The 25,326-nt window shown below is 28.3% G+C and overlaps 1 protein-coding gene across 1 annotated transcript in view; it reads right to left on the reverse strand.

Moving 5' to 3' along the window:
- Nucleotides 1-269: 269 nt before the first annotated feature.
- LOC111640884 (mRNA-decapping enzyme 1B-like) overlaps nt 270-25,326 on the reverse strand; it is a 40,292-nt gene continuing 15,235 nt past the window's right edge. The window contains exons 3-9 of the mRNA XM_023386965.1: nt 24,434-24,561; nt 17,047-17,113; nt 11,819-12,044; nt 5,796-6,629; nt 1,635-1,806; nt 1,413-1,561; nt 270-1,296 (exon numbers count right to left, since the gene is read on the reverse strand). Coding sequence (XP_023242733.1) covers nt 1,216-1,296; nt 1,413-1,561; nt 1,635-1,806; nt 5,796-6,629; nt 11,819-12,044; nt 17,047-17,113; nt 24,434-24,561 — 1,657 coding nt within the window. The 3' untranslated portion in view covers nt 270-1,215. The remainder of the gene's footprint in view (nt 1,297-1,412; nt 1,562-1,634; nt 1,807-5,795; nt 6,630-11,818; nt 12,045-17,046; nt 17,114-24,433; nt 24,562-25,326) is intronic.

Here is a 25,326-nt window from a genome sequence, read left to right on the forward strand (position 1 = left end):
GCACTTTTCATGGAAATGGACATCATTCAAAATACAACGTTTTTTTAAGATTAATATTATAGTGGGAATTTTTCAAAATTAATACTACAAGGAGAGATCAGATTCCAAAGACACAACCAAGACTAAATAGCTACATTTTAATCTGAAACGAATGTCAAGATGATTTGTGGAAGAAGAATGAGACGATGATTACGAGAAATCTTAATGTGGATGAAGCACCAACAAAAGATTCCATATGAAAATCAAAAACAGCTGCAATTAAATATGTGTTAGATTGTTTTTATCTCAATACTTATTTATATACAAGAAATGTTTTTTTTTTTTTCTGATGCCAAACAATCAGCTACATCGATATCTAAAGACTAGATTATGGACGATGCTGCAGTAAATTCTCTATTTACATACCTGCAGACAAAATCATTCTATATACTGTATATACAATATATTACATAGAGTGATAATTGCTTATATGAAATAGATTTGGCACCAAAAATTATTTCATACATAGAATAAAATCCTAAATTAAAATATTTCTCATTAGAAAGAGTAATACCAAATTAATAGTTTTTAAACTAAAATTTATCAATTTTGTTGGCAATTAGTATTGTAAATTCCAGAAGTTAATATTTAATAATAATAATAATAATAATTTTGAATTTCATGCAATTATTTTGCATATGCTTTTAAAAATAATAATAATAAATGATAATTGAAGTAAACAATTATTCTAATAACACAATCATCTAGGTTAAAGAAGTTTAAATTTTAAAGAAATTAAATAATAATGAAAAAAAAAAAAAAGAATACAAATATTCTTTCTGAATTTTAAAAATTAATTTTGATGGATACTAACCATAATTTTTTCTTTTTACTCTTATCACACAACAACAAACAAAGTTTCAACAATATATATATATATATGGTTCCTACTTGTGCAGGAACAAAACATGATATGTTTAACATCAAGATTATTTTCTAATGATTAAAAATTGTTCTAAATTATTTTTAAATCCTTTATTCAGTTAAAGGAATATTCTTGTGATGAAAACTATACCAAAACTTTGAGCATTAATCACTTCTATAAATCAGGAACAAAATACCATCATTCATTTCCTCTTGACTTTGTACTTTTCCTTGGTGACTTGAACTTTCTGATCACAGAAAATAAATTGTGAGCAGAAAAAAAAGTAAAAATTACTGCAAAATTAAAAAACATCATGATCTGATGGTATTCAGATGTGTTTTCAGGCTGTTTATATAAGACTCATGAATTTTTGAGAGGAATTCAGCATCATTCTATTAAAAAATGTTATTTATTAAAAATTAAAGCTAACTAAAAATTTATTTAAAAATATCATATTCATTTTTATGTACTAAAATATTAAATATATATATATAATAAAAAAAACTACCTGCAACATATAAAGAAGTGCCTCTTTCAACTGATCTCTTGTAAGGGGAGATATTCCAGACCTAACTACCTTAGAATTTTCATTGGTATTAACAGATGGTGTAACTCCATTCACAAGATGATGTGGTAGCAGTAATCCTGAAGAGGCACCTTAAGTAAATCAACAAGAGAATTATTTGTAATTTAAACTGTTATAATGATGATGATAATATAAAAACATTACCAGGTGATGCTCCAATGTGAGCATTATTTGTTGACAGAATGTCTATGGGAGGATTATCTAAGAGAGGCGTTGAATTTGATAAAGTACCATTAGTTGAATTATTTGTAGTTGCAAAGGCCATTGGAGTGATAAGTGTCATTGGTTGTGAACTTGGTTGCCTTGGAATTATTTGCTGTAAATAATCATTTTAATTTATATATTTTATTAATTAAAATACTTAAACAGAAAAATCAATGAAAATTATGTCATAATTTATTTAAATTTTTATCATTTTTCATAAAAGTAAATAATTCATATATAAGAGAAACAAAATTGTTAATCTTTTTTTTCAATACTTTATTGCTAACAATCTATTAGAAACCCATTTATATTATTATTATTGAAAAAACAGACTGACAGCATAAGCTTACAATTTGAAATATTTCATTCATACAATGAAATATATTGGAACACTGATTTCCTAATGAAAACTATCATCTTAAGTTTTCTGCTCAAGAGCAGGTTTATAGACCAGAAGCATCAGAGAACTAAAATGCCTCTCGTCTAGTCTTGTATTCAATTTATGAGCTCTATGATGGCTTTTATTTTCCGCTAGATTTATTACACCATCATTAAGAAACAGGGCAAGCTTTAGAAAATCACATTTTATTTTCTAGAGAATGCATTTCGGACATCAAGTCATTTATCAACTGTGATGTAACTGTTTAGGAAATAATGCATACAAGTTAACAAAATTTTTTGCACTGTTACAAATTTTGTAAAATTTTTTTAACTTACATGATTATGAGAAGCACAGAAATGGTGACAATTGATAAAATAAGGATGAAAATTATTATTTACAGGTATTTGCTATAACAATGGTAGAATGTTAATGAATTACAAAAACAATATATATAACATAAATGTAAAATTTGTGAACTTACATTAGATATGACGGTGTGATACATAAAGTAGTATTAACAGTGAGAGGCAAATAATATATGCAATAAAGTACACTCTTAAAACCATATCATTTAAAACTGTGACATTGCAAACTGTTTTACCATTAAAACAATAAGACTATAAACTTATTTGCAGTAGAATTGTAACACACTGAAACGATTCACAGAAGTAACAAGAAATTTGCTGCCATTTTCCTTTTTATTTAAACACGAAGTCCCATCACATACCTCTTGGTCAAATATGGATACCATGTTTCATGTAATTTTTGACCAGTATTATTATTCATAATTTTGTCTTTGATTATTAGTATTTCTAAATGTTCACACCATCTCCTGTCTTGTGTATTAGATTCTTTTGTAACAATTTTTATGGCGTATCTAATAATTTTGCAACTTTCACCATTACAATGAAGTGCAACAGTCAAACTACTATTATTATATTTAATTGCGGATGTGTGTTCTTTAAACCTAACCTTCAAATTTTTGCCAGTTTCACCTATATAAAATTTAGGTACAGTGCAGCTACAACCAAGTTTGTAAATTACATTTCTCTGGTCCCATATATTATTATCAATGTCATGAGCATTTATCTTCCTATTTAAACTAGGGATTTTTTCAGGCACTAAAATTATACCATATTTGTATGATTTAAATTTGATTCTTTCAAAAATATTTTGTTCCTACGGGATTTTTAAAAATTTATAAGTGGTGGTGTTGCCTTCTTGTTTTTGTTTATTAGTTTCTCTATTATTGATTCAGTTGTTGATTATGCATTTTCTGCAACCATTCATTAAATTGAACTGAAACCAACTCTATCATTAACTATGGCCATGAGAGTTGAATAACTTTGTCCATCTTTCAGGTCATCAATCAGTTTTATTCTTCATCTTTGCTTACTTCCCTTCCAGCATTGTCCTCAGAAGGCAGTCTCTTCTCAAGAGATGCCCCAGCTATTTTCCTATTGCCAATAAATAAACAATTTTTAATATCAAAAGGTAACATAAATGATAATTGATCTGTCCACCTGTTTTGCTTATTTAGATCTTTGACATATTTATTGTTTCACTTACAGTGGTAGTTTCAAGGACAATGGTATGAATAAAATACCATATTTTGTTGCAAAAATTCTACTAAAAACATAGGTGCAATATATTTCCTGATATAGAATATTAGATAGTAGTATAATTAACAATACAATATTAATCTTTTACATAGCTGAGTGGATAAAGCGTTTAATTATCATATGCATATGTTTCAGGTTTGAATCTTAAATTTTTTTTAAAAAAGTTCTCTCTAAAGTTCATTGAAATACATTATTAGTGCAATGTATTTTTATTTTTAACAAAGCCAAATCATTTTTTGTAATTAGAAGATTTATTTGTCATGCAATACAAAATTTCAAATTATTTTCCAGTTTTTTCAAGCATTTTATTTCTACAACATTGTATTATATCAGCAACAGATATGGAATATAAAGTTATAACTGTCTCCTTCTCAAATTACTGGAGTGATCAATAGAAATAAAAACGAAACCTTTAATAACAAGTAATAGAACTTTAATGACAAATTCCGAACATTTTCGGCCATTGAGATATTTGAAACTTTAAAAACTGAAGTTTCAAACATTATTGTTCTAACATTCCAGTTTGGAATTCTGTTTTCATTAAAAAAACCTGAGGCAGGACTTGGTGAAGGCCAAAACATTTGGATTTTGTCATTAAAGTTCTGTTACTGGTTATTAAAGGTTTTGTTTTTATAAAATTACTTTCTTGTCTAGTCGTGAATTATTGGTGTAACAACAAGTTTAGGATATTACATAATATGAAACTATTCAGCGACTGATTACATTTACAATTACAATAACTAAAAAGTTCATATCATGTGACTCCTCCAACTCATATTGCTGCATAAATAATATCAATATAACACTCGCAAGAGGGATTTTTGTTATTGTGTAATCTTGCAGCACATCTATCTGGAAATAATGTTTAAAATGTTAAATTAAAATGAATAAAATAAATATTATAACAACAAAATACTAATTTTCTTCCTTAAAATTAGAAAAATACTTCACACAATAATATGCTTTAATGCAGATTAGATGGTCTTTTAAAAAAGCAAGATTTGAACATATAATATAGTAGTTGAACACTATCTGTTTGGCTATGTTGCTGTTAACATATCCACATAATACAATACAAAGGAACAGAAAATTTTAAACTCATTTTCTTGAAATGTTTGAGAGTGGCATTGAATGATTTTACCATGAATTACTGGTATTTTTTCATTTAGACATTACAGATTTATAAAGATAAAAAAAGTAATAAAAAATCTACTCACAAAACAATGCTGATAATCACAATACCTACTAATATAAAACAATGTTTTCTATCAGTGTAAGTGCTAAAATAATGCAAGAAATTTGGAGGTAATTAAATGACTGCTAGTGGATACTATCTCTTTCTGTTATTTTACTACTTTTGTTATCCTTTGATGAAATAAACAAATTTTAGCTTTGCCAATACAGAAAATGTTATAAATAATAAATTACAAACATACAAAAAGCACAGATTTGACACCACCACTGTATTTATTTATTTATCATAAGTTTATTATATATCATATATTATCTACCATAAGTTATCATTTATTTTACAAGAAAACACATTAATGTCAATGTTTTCATTCTTCATAATCATTAAGTTAGTTTTGTAAGTTAGTTTGTGTGTGTTTTTTTTGCACATATGCATATATAGAAAAACTATGAATAAAAATTTACTGTAACATAATTTTCATGCAAATTTTAAGTAAACAAAAATAAATCTGTTAAAATGAAATACTGATCTAATTATTTAATTTATGAATATGAATTTTATTAATGATTTCATATAAAATAAATAGTTAAATAATCGCTAACAAATGCAGCAAACAATGAAAAAGAATTGCAATAATGATAATGCCATACTCAACAATAATTGAATAAGATTAGTAAAATGCCTACATACTATAATACTTTTGTGATATAATTTTCATGCAATTTCTCACATTATTAACTAATTTTCAGTGAGAACTTAGCTTTAACCTATTTTCTAACAAAGCTAGACATATTTTTCTGTTTTCAGTTTGATTTATTTCTTTGTACAGACATGTGGTTTATAAACTATAGCTTACATTCTAGCAAATATTTGTTAATTTATATAAGAAAATTTTATTTACTTACCAATGAAAATGAATCATTTGTTGTTTGAGATTCCATATTACCTCCAGGTAAATCCATTAATGAAGATGAAGTATCTACAAGTTGATTCTGACCAACACAATTTTCAAAAGCTGCAGGAGTAAGAATAGGATGAATAACTGACTCCTGCTTAGGAGAAATCCTCAAATTTAATGGTTCTATATTGGAAAGTTTTTCTAATGAAAGAAAATTACTGCTCTCCTCTATGATAGTAGCTGGACTCTTAGTGCAAATTCCTGCAACAGGCAAAGGACTCATACCTTCTTTCTGAGAATTTTCTCTCAGTCCAGAAATTATTTTTAATTTCTCTTTTAAATCATGTTCTAAGCTTTCCACTGTGGTAGGCTGAACATTATTGCCTGTTGAATTCATTGTATGATTAACATTTGTCAGTTGAGTATCTACATTTGTTTTGGATCCATCTCCAAATGAAACTTCATTTCTTTGAAGTTTTTCAATATGCTCAACAGTATTTGCAGGATTGGAAAGTAGTCTTTGTAAAATAGTTCCTGCATTATCTTTGGCTTTGGTATCATAAGATCCAGCAGAAGAAAACGAACGTGTTCGCATTAATGAATCTTGATTTCTGTCATTTTCTAGTGAATAGATTTCTTGACTATATTGACTGACTTGTGCAAATAACGAATCAACACTAAGTGGTGTTGACTGTTTAATGGCAGAGGAATTTTTATTATCTATTCGCATAGGTGTTGGCTTAATCACTTTATCATGTCCACTCTCAGTAATAGACTTTGCAACTTTTTTTGGTTCATTTTTATCATTAACATACCTGTTGTTAACACAATTATTGGATTTCTGTAAAATAAAATATTATTCATTAATTATACAGGTTTCATTAATTCAATTATTTTAAAAATTATTAACAACAATTTATGTATAATTTATTAAAGTAACTAGCTTAAACATAATTAACAAATATTTTTGTATTTTAGTATTGATAATGATTAATTTACGTTTCTCTTCAGAAAATTAGTTTAACAAATTTGTAATAGTGCAAACATCTTTCCACAGTAATAGGAAGAGGTACTGAAAAGAACAGTAACAATAAAGGTCTAAAAAATTATTTATGTCTGTTATAGTAGCTATACATGGTAATAATGTATATATGATTTAAGCCAGATAATCTGCCGGATTCTTCAGGCTATAATGTAACTAATTTTAATATTAAAATTAGTTATATTACAGCCTGAAAAATCCAATCACCTGGCTTATATTAAATATTGGGTTAAATGACAATGTTAATACATATATGATTATAAATTAGAATATTAAAAATAATACAGTCAAATTTTTAAATTACAAAATTTTTAAATAAGAATACATTTTCATTTAATAAATATTTAAATAACTTGCTTTTGAAACTATACTAAATTTTAGAATGAAATTATTATAATAGAATATAATTTTTCATTTAAGTTGAAACAATTCCTCTATATATAAATCATTTCAATTAGAACTAAACTGATTGAACTTAACATTATTCATCAGTAGAAGCATTAAAAATAAGTTATAACATGTAGAATTCTAATATTAATTGACATATGTTGCTGTTAGTTGATAAATTAAAGTTATAACCTATTATGAGATACCAATAAATATTAAAAAAAAAAAAAAAACTAACTGCCTTGTGGTGTTATTTAATGAACAAAACACATTTATTACAAAATTATAAATGCAAGCACTTTCAATAAAACAACTTATTGTTTTCAGGTAATAGAACAGAATATAGATTCAAAATTAAACTGATTGAACATTTTAAAATAAATCAATGGTTTAAATAAAAGGTGGAAGAGACAATGCCTAAAATAATACATGAATGGGGAGAAAATAACTACTTTAATGTTTTCACTACTGAAATCAAATGCACTAACAGGTTTAGATTACATTACAAGTAATTCCACTGTTTTTTTTTTCAGCGGGCAAGGATATGATACTGTTGGATGTATGAGGATCAACGGATATATCAGTCATTTCTCCATTCTCAGCACAAAGTAATAAAGTCTCCATTACAAGACCTTCTTTCAAAAACATTAAAACTTAAAATAATCATAAAATACACTTCACGCCAACGTTCAAATAAAATAAAGTACAGTAATTAACACTTCAGTGTTGTGACATTACAATCCCATCCACCCAGACATTAATAGACAAGAAATTACAACTTATTAATAGGGCAGTGCACAATGCTAATTATTCTCCTTCCAGGTTTTGTTATCTCTATAACAGTGCCAAAAACAAATTGTTTCCACAGTCTTTCATCTGAAACAAAGAACTAAAGATAGTAGAACCTTCAATACCAGTTTTGGCCCCTATACCGCTAAAAATAGCATGTCTTTTTAGAAAGCGTGGCTTTACTTTGCCTATAGCCATACAACCAACACTAAGAAGAGTGTTATGTAATGATAGAGATACTCTCACATGAAATGAAAAATCAGGAGTCTACAAAATTCCATTAAAACATATTCTGTCAGGAGAGGAAATTATCTACATAGGGGCTACTACCAGAATGCTACAGTCCTGTATCCTGGAACATCAAGAGGATATTAGAAACAATAGACCAACAATGGAGTTAAGGTACTAGACCAGGAATATCTACTGCTTTGGGCACACACTAAAATAGTTAAGCAGTGCAATGATCGAAGAGAATTATTTATATGGGACAACCTACTACATATATCCGCTGTAACACCGTGCAATACACTGACCTTAGAAATCCCGCAACAGCAGATAACATTATTCAAACAATTTAAATTATGATTTTACATTCTCATTTGTACCACAATCAAATACAGCTCACTTAATTGCTTTTTAAGTATTTTGGAGATATTACATCATTTGCAGCACGTTTCTATAATTTTTGAAAATATTTCAATTTTAATTTTAGTTTATTCTGTATTCCATTCACGTGCTTTTGATAATTTGAAAAATCTGTTCAAAAGCCAAACATCCAAAAATAATTGTATTCGATTTTTCACCTGAGAATGGTAGCTATAAGCTATCAAAAGTGCTAGCGAGTACGTCTAAAATCTAAAAAGTCACAATTTGTAACGCCACAATGCTGAAGTGTTAATTACATTATTTTATTAAAACTTAAAACGTTCATTAGATATATCAACTTAATACTACTAGTTTCTCATAAGTTTAAATAGTTCATAATTTGTAAATATTCAGATTTTTTTCAGTTAGTGCAGTTCTCAATTTGAGAACTGCACTAACATAACTATATTCACAGAAATTCATATTATATTTCCTTCTCACCTTCCATATCAGAATATTTATGTGAGGATCCGAATCCAGACTTTCAGTACGTTTATATCATTATCTCCTATCACCACATCGTAGCTATACTTTTGTTAAATAACTGTCAACTTTCGTACCTTTCGAGCCTGATGACAACGCTTTCTCATCACCTCTCGACCTAATATTTTGATTTCAACAGTACAACATATAGAACAGAACAACAAAGTGTGGCAGTCGTTGTCCGTCCTTTGAAAGAGTCAGTTGTCACCCGTACCTTGTCCTAAGTGCCTATTATCTGAATTAACTAAAATACTTGATTGCCTAACTGGACTAACTTCGTTGTCAAGAGCCTCAAAACTTACCAGCGAATCACTAAAAACTCAAGGTATTTATTGCCATGCATATTTACTGTAAACTCTCTCTCTCTCGGGAATCGGGGAACTTTAATGTCCATTTTATATATCTATTATCCCTCAAACCAAATGTATCTAAAATCGAGCCTAGTTAAGATCGATATATTGTATGTCCTGTATGGCCTATAGTTACCCATTAAATAGTTCTTACGTTAACACGTCTCTGAGTAAGTCACTTCCAGTGTGTTCTCTCTCCCTCCATCCCGAATCCGTTTGCTCACACACGCGATCGTATGCGCGAGAACATAATGGTTTCTGTGTCTGTCCATAAAGACACAGTGGTGTCAGTCCTGATGAAACTTGTCATTGTGATCTTCACCAACAAGATGTTGACCCTTTGGTCTCATGATGCCAAAGAATATGGGTGAGGCCCTTTGGCATTGTCACATTTATTATTAAAAAAAATTAATAAAATAATTTTTTTTATATTTTTATATTTAATTAAGCATTCGTTAAAATTCAAACATATCTCAATTTAAGTTATATATTCATAATTAATAAGAAAATATTTCTTTTCATATAAGGTTGATAATTGAAAATGATGATTAAGAACCAATTGCTAATGATGTTTGTAACTAAATATAACAGCATGCATATCTATTATATGAAATATAAAAGCTGATTTACTTTAACTTTTGCTGTTCAATGATTGTTCTTACATAATTATAGAAATAATTATAATTTCTAAATTTATAATGACTATTAAAAAAGTTTGGTAAGTTACATAAAAACAAAAAGCATATTTTTAAATAAACTATTTACATAAAAAACTGATTTCCTAATTTAAAAAAATTATTGTAAAATAAATAATTAACTCAAATTCTCAAAAATAAAGTTCTAACTGGTTCAATCTCATATAAAGGTGGGCTTCATTAAAATAAAGAATCCCTAGTTTAATTATCCCAGAAAAAAAATATTTCAAGAACTTATGATTTCACTTTATACTGAAAGACTATATACTAAATCATTGATCATTAATATACTAAAAGATTATACCAATATACATTTTTCATTATAGGAAATAGAAATAAAAAATTTGGTAACACTGCCCATATTAAATTAATACAATTTTATGTTACTGAAATTACAGTGTTAACCTAAATATTCATTGTAGATTTCTGTTAACCTATGATCATATGCAGTTTTATTAGCATGGTTGTATGCATAAGGTGGTGATTTTCTGTTGACTTTTCACAAGTAATTATGCTGCATGTAATTATTGTTAACTGAATTTGATGATTCTAAAAAGCCCTATTGTGTGTCTTCTCTCTGAATGTGCCAAATTTAAAAATCATATGTTGTCTAGTTTACAAGATACTGTTTTCTTTACAAAACAACATCCTTAACCCTTCTCTAATAGGATGCCAACTGAACTTTGCAATAGTAGAAAATAATGTGCAATGAGTTGAGCTGGAAATGAATGATGGGAAGGGTGAGATGTTTCTCAGGAGTAGAGAATGATTTTTTTCTGTACTTTTTTGGGACAAAAATAAATCTGAAAAAAATGTAAATCATTGAAGATCATAGCATCCTACCCAATTCAAGGTCATAGTGACTTAGAGACCACCATGTCATGATATCATGCACAGCTGTTGAACACCTATGACATCATGACTCACTTTTGAGACACTCTACAGCAGTTTCCATGATTATGTCATTGAAAGTGGTATCAGAGCAGAAATCATCACCTTATGTGTATGATCATGTGGAAAAAATATTGTACACAAGAACATGCACAAGTCAGCAAATTTTCACAGTGGTTTTTGAGGGCCTGTGATAAGTGGAAAAAGTTTATTCGACTGAAATTTTTACAAAGATGGATAGTATATTGCATGATGATATCATGAAAGCATGGCTAAGTCAATTTAGTAAAAACTTACCATGGAAAAATTAGGTGTGGAGGAAAAAAAATATTGCTGCTACCACATGCAATCACAAGTTAATTATAAATAAATAGTAAAATACAATAATGTACAATATTTATCACTGAATAATACATATTTAATAAGCAATTATTTATTTTGATATCATCATAATGTTGGCTGCAATTCTTAATCATCTTTTAATTAAAAAAAAAATCACGCTTTCCAGTCTAGAGCAGAAGTTTGTATATAGTTAATCAGAGCCTCCATCCAAAAGCTTTCCATATCTGGTCTCAATTTTCATCTATCTAACTCCATTCTCAAGATTAATGAAGGACAGACAACAGTGGAAATGTATAGGGCTGCAATTTTTAAACTGCAGACCAAAAATAATAAACTTAATATACTTTAGAAAATGATAAATGAGAAAAATATTCTTACGGAAAATTTTTGAAATAAATTTACATACCTTATCATATTCATCTTGTGCTCGCGAAAGTAAGGAAATTATATCCACGTCTTTAACTAATAATTTCCCAGATTTTTTATCTTTGTTTTTGTGTGATTCACTCTCAGAAACACAACGAGGTCTGTGTGGTCCATTCCTTTCATGTTTTATAGAATTAGAATAAGATGGCAAACCTCTAAATGCATTTGTATCTCTCTTAATTTTTCCAGGAAGACTTGACTTAAGGCTAAAATAATAAAATTAACAGAAAAATATTTAATATTAAAATTTTTCAAAATAATAATAATAATAATAACAGTTTGATTATTTAATTCATTTTCTTCTTTCAACATGAGTTTCCAAGGTTATAGTACATTAAACATTTAGCAGTTAAAAAAAGTAAATTTTGAAGCATATTTTCAATGAAAATAACCATTATATGATATACCAATTCTGTACATTACAATATTACATTTAACAAAACTAATTTTAACTATGCCATAATTTGATCCTCATAAAATAAATAAAATTAAACTTTTACAATAAATTATAACACATTCCACATGTCAATTCTATTAGTATTCTATTTTAAATACTAAGCAGTCAACATGTTCTTTTTGACTCAATAATTATTTCAAATTTATAACATTAAAAATGTAAATTTTCAGTTTTAAACATTACTTGATATATCCAGTGCTTTTTTTGTCATAGAACGCAATGAAACAACGTTCCACCACCTTTTTTCGATATATTTTAAAAGTTTTAAGAGAATTTTTGAAAATTTGATGTTTGGTCTGCATTGAATCGCTCTGTTGAGCATAGAAGAAAAACAACAAAATTATTAAGACGGTGCTCTTGCTTGTGTACGATGCATGTAATATATTTTTAGTAATGAGATGGGCATTCCACCACCTTTTATTTCCCCAAAAAAGTGCTGGATATATCTAATTATAAAATATTAGTATTATCTAAAACAGATATAATTTTTGTATAGTTTTCAAGTTTTAAATTTAAAAGCATAACTAATTTTAAAAATGTATCAGCACAACATTTGAGGAACAGAAAGCATATAAATAACTAATACAGAGACATGTCTAAAAATATATCTATTTCATTTCTATAGTTAGATATTAATATTAAAGTTATATTATGCATCTTTTTCCAACTGGAAGCCTTGGATTGGCAATAAAATTGACATTGGAACATAAATATAATCCCACATATATTTATATTGTTTCAGAAATGTCTGTAAAAAAACGAAAGGGTTGTAGAGAGGTTAATTTTGGTCAAAAACTCTAGTGCCAGTTTTTGATTTGAAGCATTCTTTTTGAATTATAAGTGATAAATAAATTGTGACATCATTTCCTGTTTAGCAAAAAACAATGTCTGACAAGAAAATATCTGTTAATAATTGTGTATTAGTTTTGATATCCTTCATTTATTCTCTGCAATATTAATATCAAACTAACATGTAATTATCAACAGATATTTTCTTGTCAGACATTGTTTTGCACTAAACAGGAAATGATGTCACAATTTATTTATCACTTATAATTCAAAAAGAGTGTTTCAAATCAAAAACTGGCACTAGAGTTTTTGACTCAAAATTAACCTCTCTACAATCCTTCCATTTTTTTAACACACATTTCTGAAACTGAGTGTATATGTGTATTGCTGGCTGGATGGCCAAGGCAGTTAAGGGGACCCAAGATTAAATCCAGGTGGTATCAAGCATTAGTTCAATATGGCAGTCATAGGCCCAAGTTGTGATCAGTTATTTTCAAATTAAAAGTTACAAAATGCATATCACAACAAGTCAAATGGTAATTTGCATGGGCTTTTCCATGGAATCACAGTCAATCATTTTTAAATTTTACGTGATAGGCAGTGTTTGCTCTGAGCTGGATGTCTTGTTTTAAAATTTCATAGAATTAGAATACACAAGTAGACATGTTTTTTTTTATTAATTTATTTTTCTCAAGTAAAATATAACATATTAAAATAAACAGCAGCCACTGAGAAATTCTGGACTTTCCAGAAGGTCAGTTCACCACTGACAACTAGTAAAATAATTCATGATTATATGGTTTTTTTGATATAAAATAAAATATAATCTAAAATGAATGAAATATTTAATGAGACTTCAAATTTATATTAAAAATGCCTTAATTCATAATGGAGTAATTGATTTTAGTAAATTAAAAATGTATTTTTATATTTTCTAAAATTTCATTTCTAACAATAAAAAACAAACAATTCACAACTTGGTGAATTTATCGACACTTGGCAAATAATTTCATCATTCACTTTTAATTCATACAGATAATGCGTTTCGGGTTTTCACCCCTCTTCAGTCTGTTACATAGATAGGTTGTATCTTGTGTATACAGTATCTGTCAGGCACCTTCCATATCCCACTCCCCTTCCCTTCCATCTCAACTTGGTGGCCTCCCCTGCATGCCTCGTAACTTGTAACGTCTCACTCCCCGAGTGCCGTACACAGCCTCATCTGCGACTTTATAAACATTCTATTTCAATAGCTGTAGCAAGTTTTTATGAATGTCAATGCTTAGATTCTTGTTAATATTATTTTTGTCTGTAGTAATTTCGTAACTTTCCTTAAATTTTCTTTTGTACCAATTCTTTTTCCTTGTGTACTATTATATCATCATTGGGACTGGGGTTGTTTGGAAAATTGATTTTTCGGATAACCGATTATGTACAAAAAAATATATTAACCTATCCCATGTTGAAATTTGTTCAAATCCTGGCACGTCCTTAAGTATCCTCTCATGGTCGTGCTAGTGCTGCCAGCTAAAAAAAGTGCACCAACAAAAATAATATTGGAGTAGCCCAAGACATAGCCAAAGATTGCAGTGCCACAGCACTAGCAGAAATTTAAATTTGCCAACTGGAAAGCTTTCGGTTAATTGATGTTTCAGTTGATCGACATTCAGATAATCAATGCTCTACTGTATTCCCATTTTCCCTTTGGTGTTTTTGGTTTTTCTTGTGTTTCCTTAAAATTTAAAGAAAATTTTGGCTAGAAAAACTAAAATTGCTTTATTGATATTTAAACTGAATATATTATGAAACTGTTACTAATAATTATAATTAAACACTCTAAGAATGTATTGGCTCTGTTTTGTTTGCATATTTGTATTATGTGCATCTATTTATATAAATTATTTGTATGGAAAAATTACATAAAAAGCTTTAGTCCATAAATTAAAGCCATTAAATTTTTTTTTTATTTCTAAAAAGTAGGTGTGTAGTCATTACATTTGTTCTAGGAGATAAGTTATATGTATTGTAATAAAATAAATTTTTCTTCTCTTAAACAAATTACAAAAATGATAAAGTTTGACACATACAAATATATATATATTTTAAAAATATTTTACACAATAATAGCATCATTTTCCACACTAAATGAAACATATCTTTCTAAATAAAAATTTAATTTTGCATTTTAATTTTTTGTTTTCTTTTTTTACCTTGTGACTTATAAAAAAAAAGCAAATAAAATATGTCAGAGACTATTGTACCATTCTGCCATTGAATGTAAAAATACCTATCTATTTCAGACAGTAATGGTAAAATAAACTAGGTAAAAAAAAAGTAACATAGAACTGAAGAAACATATGAGTATCTTGAATTTATAGTTTCATATATGTGCAATATTTGATATATGAGATAATCATCAATTTTTTGATAACTTTCCAAAACTTTTTAAAAATAGAAATGTTTATGAGATGAGAATTTTGCTATATTTAAAATATATATTTTGATTTTAATTATCAGTCACAATAATGTTAAAAAAAAAAAAAAATAAACTTGACAATAGGTCTGACGAAGTTTTACAATACTTTACAGAATTGAACTTATACAATAACCTTCTCATAAATCAGCAAACCAAATAATACAGTAACCCCTTGTTATATCACACTTGTAGGAAGACAAAGAAAACGTGTGATATATCAAAGTGCTAAAAATTCTGAGCTTATACTAAACAGATTATATGTGCTATGGAATCTCTATCCTCTGTTCTTTCATCAGCAAGTGTTTCTGATATAAAATAAGCTTAGTTTTGCATTACTTATTTACTCAATTCATGGGTATTTCATATTAAATGGAATTTACCTAAACATTGATACCATAAATGCCCATTTAGCATTATTGTTTCTTTAACAATGACATTTAAAGACAAATACTGTCAATATAACAACAAAATATCAGTTGTGATTTTATTATACAGTACTATTTCACAATAAATTGCCTATTAAAAATTCATGTAATTTATATTTTTAAATAAACATTATAAAGACAGTAATTGAAAATTTTAAAAATAATTATTAAACATATAATAATACATCAAAACTTATAAAAATACAGAGTAAAAATTCTCTAAAAAGCAAAATAAAGTTACTACAGTATAAAAATTTCAGAACTTTCTGTTCAGAAATATATCTTTTCTTTACACATTACCCAGTGAATTTGAAATTTCGCACAATTTATGTGAATTGAAGCAATTCTGTCAATTCACAAAAACGTGTGAAATTTCAAGTTCATAGAAACTTGTAAATTGAAACCAATAAATAAACAATTTTTAATATCAAAAGGTAACATAAATGATAATTGATCTGTCCACCTGTTTTGCTTATTTAGATCTTTGACATATTTATTGTTTCACTTGCAGTGGTAGTTTCAAGGACAATGGTATAAATAAAATATCATATTTTGTTGCAAAAAGAAATTTAGTGGCATTTTAAAATTTATTTACTGTGCTTTTAAAACTTGGGAACAAAAAAAAAGCACAACATATCAAAATCTCTGATACAATGAGGAGCTACTGTACTTCAATTAAACTCCAGCTAACATTTTCAGTTCTGCTATTGTTGAAAGATTGTTATGAATGTAACAACCTGATGATGGTTTTTAAAAAAAGAGACCTTAGGCTGTTACATTCAGAACAATCTTTCAAATATATTGAAATCATTGGTTTTAATATATTTGATTGTTGAAATATCAAAAGTTAAAAAGAAATCATCTCCTATCAAGTTCATACAAAATTTAACATTTCATTTCATAAAATATCTTTTATGATTTTTTTATGCTGTATAGTTGGAATTGAAATTTATAATTTGTAATGAAAAGTAAACTAAAAATCACAGTAACGTAACATTCATTTTACTTTTCAGAATATCATATTAAAAAACTAAAATTTAAAAGTTACAATATATAAATACCTATTCATAAGTTGGCCTAATCGAGTACACTCTTCATTCTCATAAAACCATATGCCATAAATATTACCTATATTTAAAATAAATATTAAGATATTAAATCATCAATTAAGTTTACAAAAATTAAAAGTGTTTGCATGAAAACTAAATGTTTCTAAAAAATTTTATGAATACAAACCATTTGTAAGAACTAATTTTTGTCATTATATAAAAAACATTCTTTTAGATGCATGCTATCTTCAACAATTTACTAATATTGATAAATATTTTTTAAAACTTACAAATTTATTGTTGTACTATTTCTGGGGTCTATTACATCAGATATTAATTTAACTCTCTCTTTGTAAAGTAATTCGATATAAATAGCCATTTCATTATAGTGGATTATAAATGAAATCGCTACTTATATGAGATTAATGGTTGGATTAATTGCAAAGGAAAAGTTTAATTTCAACATTATAATCCATTCTAACATAATAATTATTGAAATACTAATTCTAGAGATACAAGCAAATTATTAAAGTTAGTTTTAGTATATATAATTCCAAGTAAAGTCAAGACAATACAGAATTATTATGATAATGAATGAAATATTGAAACAGTACTATTTAATTAAACACAAAGAAGTCTACACTAAAATTCTATAACAAATATATCTGGCAGGATTCAAATTTGCAATCCATAAAGAAATAAAGCTTTAACACATTTTGTTGTCAGACCAACTAATAACAAATAATAAGGCTGCTTATTATTTTCTAAATGCATTATTTATCATTAGAAAATATGTGCATTCTTATTTGTAAAAAAGAATTGACAAATAAGAATGCACTATTTTTTAGTCTGCTTTTTTTTTACAATAAATTTACCTTAGATGAAATTAACTTTCATAAAACAATATATACTTTATTGAAATAACTTAAAATTTTATCATTAATTAAATTTAAAAAAAATTTTTTAACTTATTAAGTTGCCTTCATTCATTGAATTTACTTATTTTTTCAAACAGTTAATTTAAAATGATATATAATGTGTAATGTAAAAAACAACAATAAAATTAATTAAAGTAATAATATAACAAACATTTGTATTAACAAAACTTGTTTAGTGTATTATTGTCTTATAAATGCATTCATAGCATCCATCTAATTTATCTTTCTAAACTTGAAATAATTCCAATTTCAGCAGGATGGTGATCATTCATATTTTCCAAGATTACTGCCAGAAAATTCAGAATAAATTTTTTCTTATTAACAAATCAGATAAAGAACGTTGGTTGAAGCCAATATAAAACTACAAACTGTGATATAAAAATTGAATGTAATTATTATTAAAGTTCTTTATCCCAAACAGTTCAAATTTTACAAAATTCTAGATTATCTAGCTGATTGCATTTATCCATTTTGGATTTGATCTTAAGAAGTCCAGATAAACAAATTACAATTGTATTAACTTGCTACAGCAAGGATGTGTTAATTTTTGTTCCAAATCCATTATAGATGATAATGTCATAAAACTTTATGTATAACTATTTATGACTACATACAAGTGTGCACCTCATGTACATAGATGTTGATGTATGTGAATGCATATACAGTAGAGCATCGATTATCCAACCGCCGATCAACCGTCACATCGGTTAACCGACCGTGTTCTAGTCGGCAAATCCAAATGTCCGCTAGTGATGCGGCACTAAAATATTTGACTATTTCTTGGCTACTTTAATATTATTTTTGTTAAATTTTTGGTGTTTTAGCTGGCAACACTGGCTTGACCATGAAAGGAATGTCAGTATTTTTAAACGAGGCTTAATTTTCTAATTACGAGTGGTTGTTTGTTTTGTGAGCAATAAAATAATTTTTAACAAAATAATAGCAACGATTATTATTTTAAAGATTTTTGTTAGGCTTAACTTCGATGAAAATTCAACGTGAAGTAGGTTGATAGCAATATACTACCGTGTTTCCCCGAAAATAAGACATCCGCAGAAAATAAGACCTAGCACAGATTTTGCTGAATTGCGAAATATAAGACCTCCCCCTGAAAGTAAGACCTAGCGAAGTGCTTTTTTAGTCGTAACGGTCATCGACAGATGGTTGAAAGTGGCCGTTGGCTTTTTGAAAGTACTGTACAGCCACTGATTGGTCAGCAGACAATTACGCCACACGGCATGATTTGTATAAGACTATTGCTTGGGAATCACAGATTTGCATAACGTTACGGCTGGTGATGGCTAATTGGTCGGCCGGGAATCACCCCACATGACATTTGCATAGTGCTACGGTTCAGTAAGCACTAATTGGTCATCGAGTCCGATGTTGACGCTATAGAAAGGCGACAGTTCGACACACCGGATATATGTCACTCTCGTCTAAGTTCGACTTGGGAATTTTTTTGTTCAATAATAAATGTGAATTCTTCTTCCTGGAAAAAATAAGACATTCCCTGAAAATAAGACCTAGCGCATTTTTCAGAGCAAAAATTAATATAAGACACTGTCTTATTTTCGGGGAAACACGGTATCAATAATATACTAATTACATGGGGTATACTATACTAATAATGTATTTTTTCATAGTTTTCAGTTATCCATTTTTTCAGTTATCCGACAAACCCCAGTCCCCAATTGAGTCGGATAATCAATGCTCTACTGTATATAGATTGAACATTGTACTCTTGGACAGTATATTTTTCAACTTGTAACAGACTCTGCTGGGGAGTTTAAAAGTTCAAACAATTCTTCTTTTGGTTGGTGCACATAGTAAATGTGCATGTAAAAATTTCAACCTGATAGTTAGGTATTAAAGCCAAATGATTGCAGGATTATATCATGCTATATTACTATTATTATTAACAATTAAATGCTAAGTAATTTGGCATTAGAGATAGGCATTAGATGTAATTTATTGCTACATTTAATAATTAATTTAGAAAATTCTGGAAGAAAAGAATCAGCCCAAAGTGGGACTCAAACCCACAATTCCTGCTTACTGTATGGTCATGTTGTCAGTTATGATACCCAGACCTTCATCCAATCTTTGCTTCCAGAACTATTAATTTAGATTTAACCATACTCCGTTATATATGGTGCTGGCTGGAAATGACTAATAATAGAGTATGGTTTTATGTAAACTAACAGTTCTAGAAGCGAAAATTGGATAAAGATCTGGCAATATGACTGCACACAATAAGTGGGAATTGTGGGTTTGAGTTCCACTTCAAGTATCTTCTAAATTAATTATTAAAATATTAATTTAATTATAATTATTAAAGCTGGAAAGAGATGGAACCTAACTACCACCTCTAGTACAGGCATGGCCAACATATGGCCTGCGGGCCAGATCTGGCCTGTCTAATGAATTTATGTGGCCCACAATCAATCTTTCAAAATAGCTCGATGAAAAATTCTGATGCCTAAACTAAACTAAAAAAAAAAAAAAAGTCAACAACTCTATCTACAATCTCTATCTACAATTCAGTCTCTACGGGGTGACACCACAATGAGATCTCGCACCACCTTAAAATCTTCCTAGGGCAACCTCTGGGGCCATATTCTGGTCACTGTCTCTGGTCTCTCGCAAGCCGGCTGATTGGCTAATCATTTGGATTAGCCAATCAGCCGGCTTGCGAGAGACGAGAGACAGTGACCAGAATACAGCCCCTGGTTCAGCCCGTGGAAAAAGTTTTATTTCCAATCTGGCCCGGGGGCAAAAACTGTTGGCCACCCCTGCTCTAGTACCAAATTACTTAAAATTTAATTATTAATAATAATAGTATATAGTGATATCACAGTATATAGTATAAGATATCACAGTATATAGTATAAGATTATATCACAGCTTTGTGATATCACAGTATATAGTGATATCACAAAGCTGTGATATAATCTTGAAAATCATTTGGCTTTAACATGTAAAAAAATGGACGTGGCCATTATGTAGTTGTACCATAGTGTTTATTTGATCAAAATTGGCAAAGGCTTTTCCAAGATATCCAGGAAAAAAGTGCAGAAGGAATGAATTTTCACATTTCAGTGCATGCGAGTTCAAAGCTTAAATTTGGTATAGGGTAGTTGGGGCAAGGGCCGACACACCAAAAAGTTTTGGACTGATTGTGAATTTAGCAGGAACACCATATGCTGTAGTAATGCCCTTTACTGATATTAAAATTTTTTTCTATTTAATTTTTTTCAAGTTTATTTCGATCAAGTTTATTTGAGAAATGGAGAAAACACAGAATATTTGAGATGATATCTTGTGAACTTCACACTAGTCTCATGTTGTCAATGATAACTTTATGGTTATTTGTTTATGATACAGAATGGTGGAGGTTATATAAAAATTTTATGTTCTAGCAAATTTTGCAGGAAATTAAGGGTAAATCTATCAACTAAGATATTAAAAAATAAAATCTAGTCCACAACACATAATAAACATATATATATATATATATAAATAGGCCTACTATTGTCTACATAATTTAATTTATTTTAAGATTCAATTTTTAGCTTCAATATGAAAGAAAAATTTAAATTTATTCCTTGCAAATTTCAGTATAAAATTAAATATTAATAAATGTTATCACATTAGATTATTTACAGCTAGAAATTCAATATTCTATCTAAAATAATTTATTAAGTAGTAAACAGAGGAGAAACAGTTTATATTATGGATAAAAGATTAAATAATATAATTTTTCATTACAACTTTCCATTGGTTTAATTAATAATACCAAAATAGAAAAGAAAATAATTTTTATTTTTAATTTAACCAAATTTCACAATTTACTTTTTTAACAGAAAAATTAAAAAACTACACGCAAATTATAATTTCTATTCCAAATATATATGCTATTTATTTCCCACAATTTAAAGTTATATAAAAGTTGATTATTATTACTATAATAACCAAAGTGTGTTTGTTTGTGTCTTCATTTATTGTGTTTCTTTCTCAACAGATGGTGGTACTTCATAACACACTGTAATATTTATTAATGATTATTTTTTTATTATGTTGTTGTTATTAATATCAATAATAGTATTCTTATATTGTTTATTAATGTTATTAATTTTATTATTATAATATCCAAAATCAGATTGTTGACCAGATGGTGCTACTTCATATCATTTGGCATTACCATTTTTACTGACCCAGCTGTTATGTATACATAACATGGGAAAGTATTGGAATTATGTCAAATTGAACCCTCTGAGTTTTTTGCAAATCTCCACATTTCGAGACCTCCTGAATCCAAAAATTCAAAAAAAGGCAAAAAATTCTGTGTGTTGTTGGCATCTATTTCACTTAATATCCCTTAGAAGGGTGTAATAGATTGGGTATAGATTAATGTGGGGTTCGAGGGCTGTAAAAGGTTTATTACGTACTTTTTTAGGTAGAGTCCTGCCACCAGGTGTGTTTTATCGGACACACCACCGTTTGTGATAAAATGGATGATTAAGGCGCGAGGGTAAGAGTCACTCTGAAGTCCAGGAATTAACCTCTCAGGAGGAAGAATGCAGAGTCAGATATAACCAATTTAAGGACATTTATTAACATAAACGAAAGTTTTAGAACAGAATTATAAAAGCCGATTTTGGAAATTTGCCTATTCTTATCTATATAACGAGGGGGGTGCCTAACGGGGGGTATTCGAACTTACGCGACTCACAACATACCAAATAAACAAGATGTCTTCTCTTGTGACGTGGACTTGACGGCCAAGACTGCAGAGGTTCCTGGTGTTCACTGCACTTCGTCTCGTGCTTGCTCGTTTTTGGAGTCGTCTTCTCTTGAACCACTCTTTCTCTGGTTGGAGCTGTGTCCACAACTGCTGACTATCTCACTGTCTCCTTCTAACTGTCTTTCTAACTGGACTGTGTCCTCACTCTGACTGAACTGCCTTTTCTCCCGTTGGGGCTTCCCTTTTAAACCCTTTCAGTATGAGAAAGTCATCATCGGGTGATGACTCATTGGCAGTGTCATCATTGTAGCTGAGACAGTGTTTTCTTATTTGGGGATGACTTGCAGCTTTCTTAGAGTCATCTTCTGAATCGACATGACTTATCTTTGTTCTTAGTCATTGTTTGTTCATTGCTTGCTTTGACTAAGTTCTTCATGTAAACATTGCCGAAAACAAAGGGGGATGCAATGTTCCTCATTTCTATATAATTTTTGATTATTTGGTTGCTTTTTCCTCTTTTCTTTGGCATGTTGTGAGATTTTGAATGATAAACCGTTTTATTCTAATTACTTGATATTAAAAAAGGGGGTCCCTAGATTGGTACAATAGGCGAATTTCCTCTTACAACTTCGGTTGTTATCCAAGATACAATTAAGGTTCATGTGAATACATAATTAAAAAAAGATATAAAGTAAATAAACAAAAATTATTACAAATAAGTTTACAATATATATATATATATATTTTTGGAGGGTGGTGGTGGTCCTCACATTAAGTAATGAAATTTGGCATGGTGGCTTCTATATGAGAGGCACTGGTGCAATTAAATTTTGGTGGTTAAAGATTGATGGAGTGGGGAGATAAAGGGGGTCATGTATATCTCCAGTAGGGTCAAACTTAATGACAATTTTACTCATTATCAATATTTATACTTTTTTTTATAAAACACAATTTTATTAAGTTATATTGTAATTAAAATTATAAAACTTATTTTCTAAATAAGATTTCATAATAGCAGGGAAAGTTATGCAACTCATTGCTGGATTTTTTATTTAGAATTTGCCTTACCTCATTCAAGAAATCAAACAAATATTAATGTCTCTATTACTCAGAAAAGATAGCAAGGAAACCTTTTCCAAGGCTGTATAATTTTTGGTATGGTTTGTATCTAGGATGCAAATGGCAGAAGTGTCTGTACCATCATGGTCTGCCATGTTGTCCTGGTTGGGTCAGTCTGACAAGTGAGTAGCATTTGATGAGAACATAATACATTAATAATAATAAATATAATAATAATAAACAGAAGGGGTAGGATAAAAAGATATATAAATACATTTCACTCTTTTTCCCATGTTATAGTAGCATATTAACAAGTGAATTCTGACCTGAGCTAAGTGGAACAAAAGGCCGAACCATTAACTACATAGCTCCCTGTCATGCTTGACAGGAAACTATCTAATTATATTAATATTTTATTTCATCTGAAGTTAATGACTCTATATTGATTTCTAAGATAAATTAGTATATTATTTAACAATCAGAAAATTTAAAATAATATAGATTAATCACTCCATATTTTCATAATTTAAATTTGATTAATCATATTTTACAGTTAGTTTAAAAATAAAAGATAATGTTAAGCAAAATTCATCTATATCTGTGAGAATAAAAAATTTAATTGTCTTATCTTTTTCAATTAATTGTAATTACTTACATTTAACATTACGATATAAAAGAAAAGGACTTTGAAGTTGAAATTCAATTTCTTCTGTTATAGGTTCAGTAAGATTAGTTGTATTCAGACGATTCATGATAATGAATCCATGATGAGGTTTTTGTGACCTAAAAGTTAAAATTACATTAATAAAAAGACAATTTCTTAGTTATTTAAATTATTCAAATAAAAGCTTAATAATCCAAATAAAACAAGTTAATTTTTTAGTTTTTCTAATTATTTTCTAAAATAATCACGTTACTTTCATAAATAAGCATTATTCTAAAGTCCATTAAATTTTAAATTTCTTTCAGTTTTTCCCTTTTTGTTAAAAATATCAACATTGAAGATAATTTCAATAACTTTTACTAGAATAAATAAGTACCATAGATAAATCTAATAAAACTTTTGAGTGTTCTGAAAAATCTGATCAGTTTAAGAATGACCTAAATAACTAATAAAATTCTAAAAGCTAGTAAAGAGAGAAAAGATACAGCTTGCAAATAGTTCTAATAAGCAGAAATCTATAGGTTTAATCAATAAATAACTATTTCAAGATTATAACTGAACACTAACATCTAAGTTAAAAAAATTTTAAATTATTGTATTTTTTTAATATACAAGGACACCTATTGTTTCTTTGATATTTAAAGATGTGATGCAGATGTTTCTATTAATTCTAACAGATTAGACAATAGCCCTTCAGTTTTTTGAAGATAATTTGATTCATAATGTTTACTGTTATTAAAATTATTACTAGTCTAATCATTCTGAACTGAACTTGTTTTACTATTTAACTTTTCCATACAATTGTAAATTACTTTTTCGTTTTTGTACTTTTTCCTATAATGTGTTAAAGAATTTGAAAAGATTTGACTACCAGTACTTTTACA

Source organism: Centruroides sculpturatus, unplaced genomic scaffold (genome assembly GCF_000671375.1).
Source record: "Centruroides sculpturatus isolate CEXI.00-Female unplaced genomic scaffold, Cexi_2.0 scaffold1545, whole genome shotgun sequence".
Lineage (NCBI taxonomy): Eukaryota > Metazoa > Arthropoda > Arachnida > Scorpiones > Buthidae > Centruroides > Centruroides sculpturatus.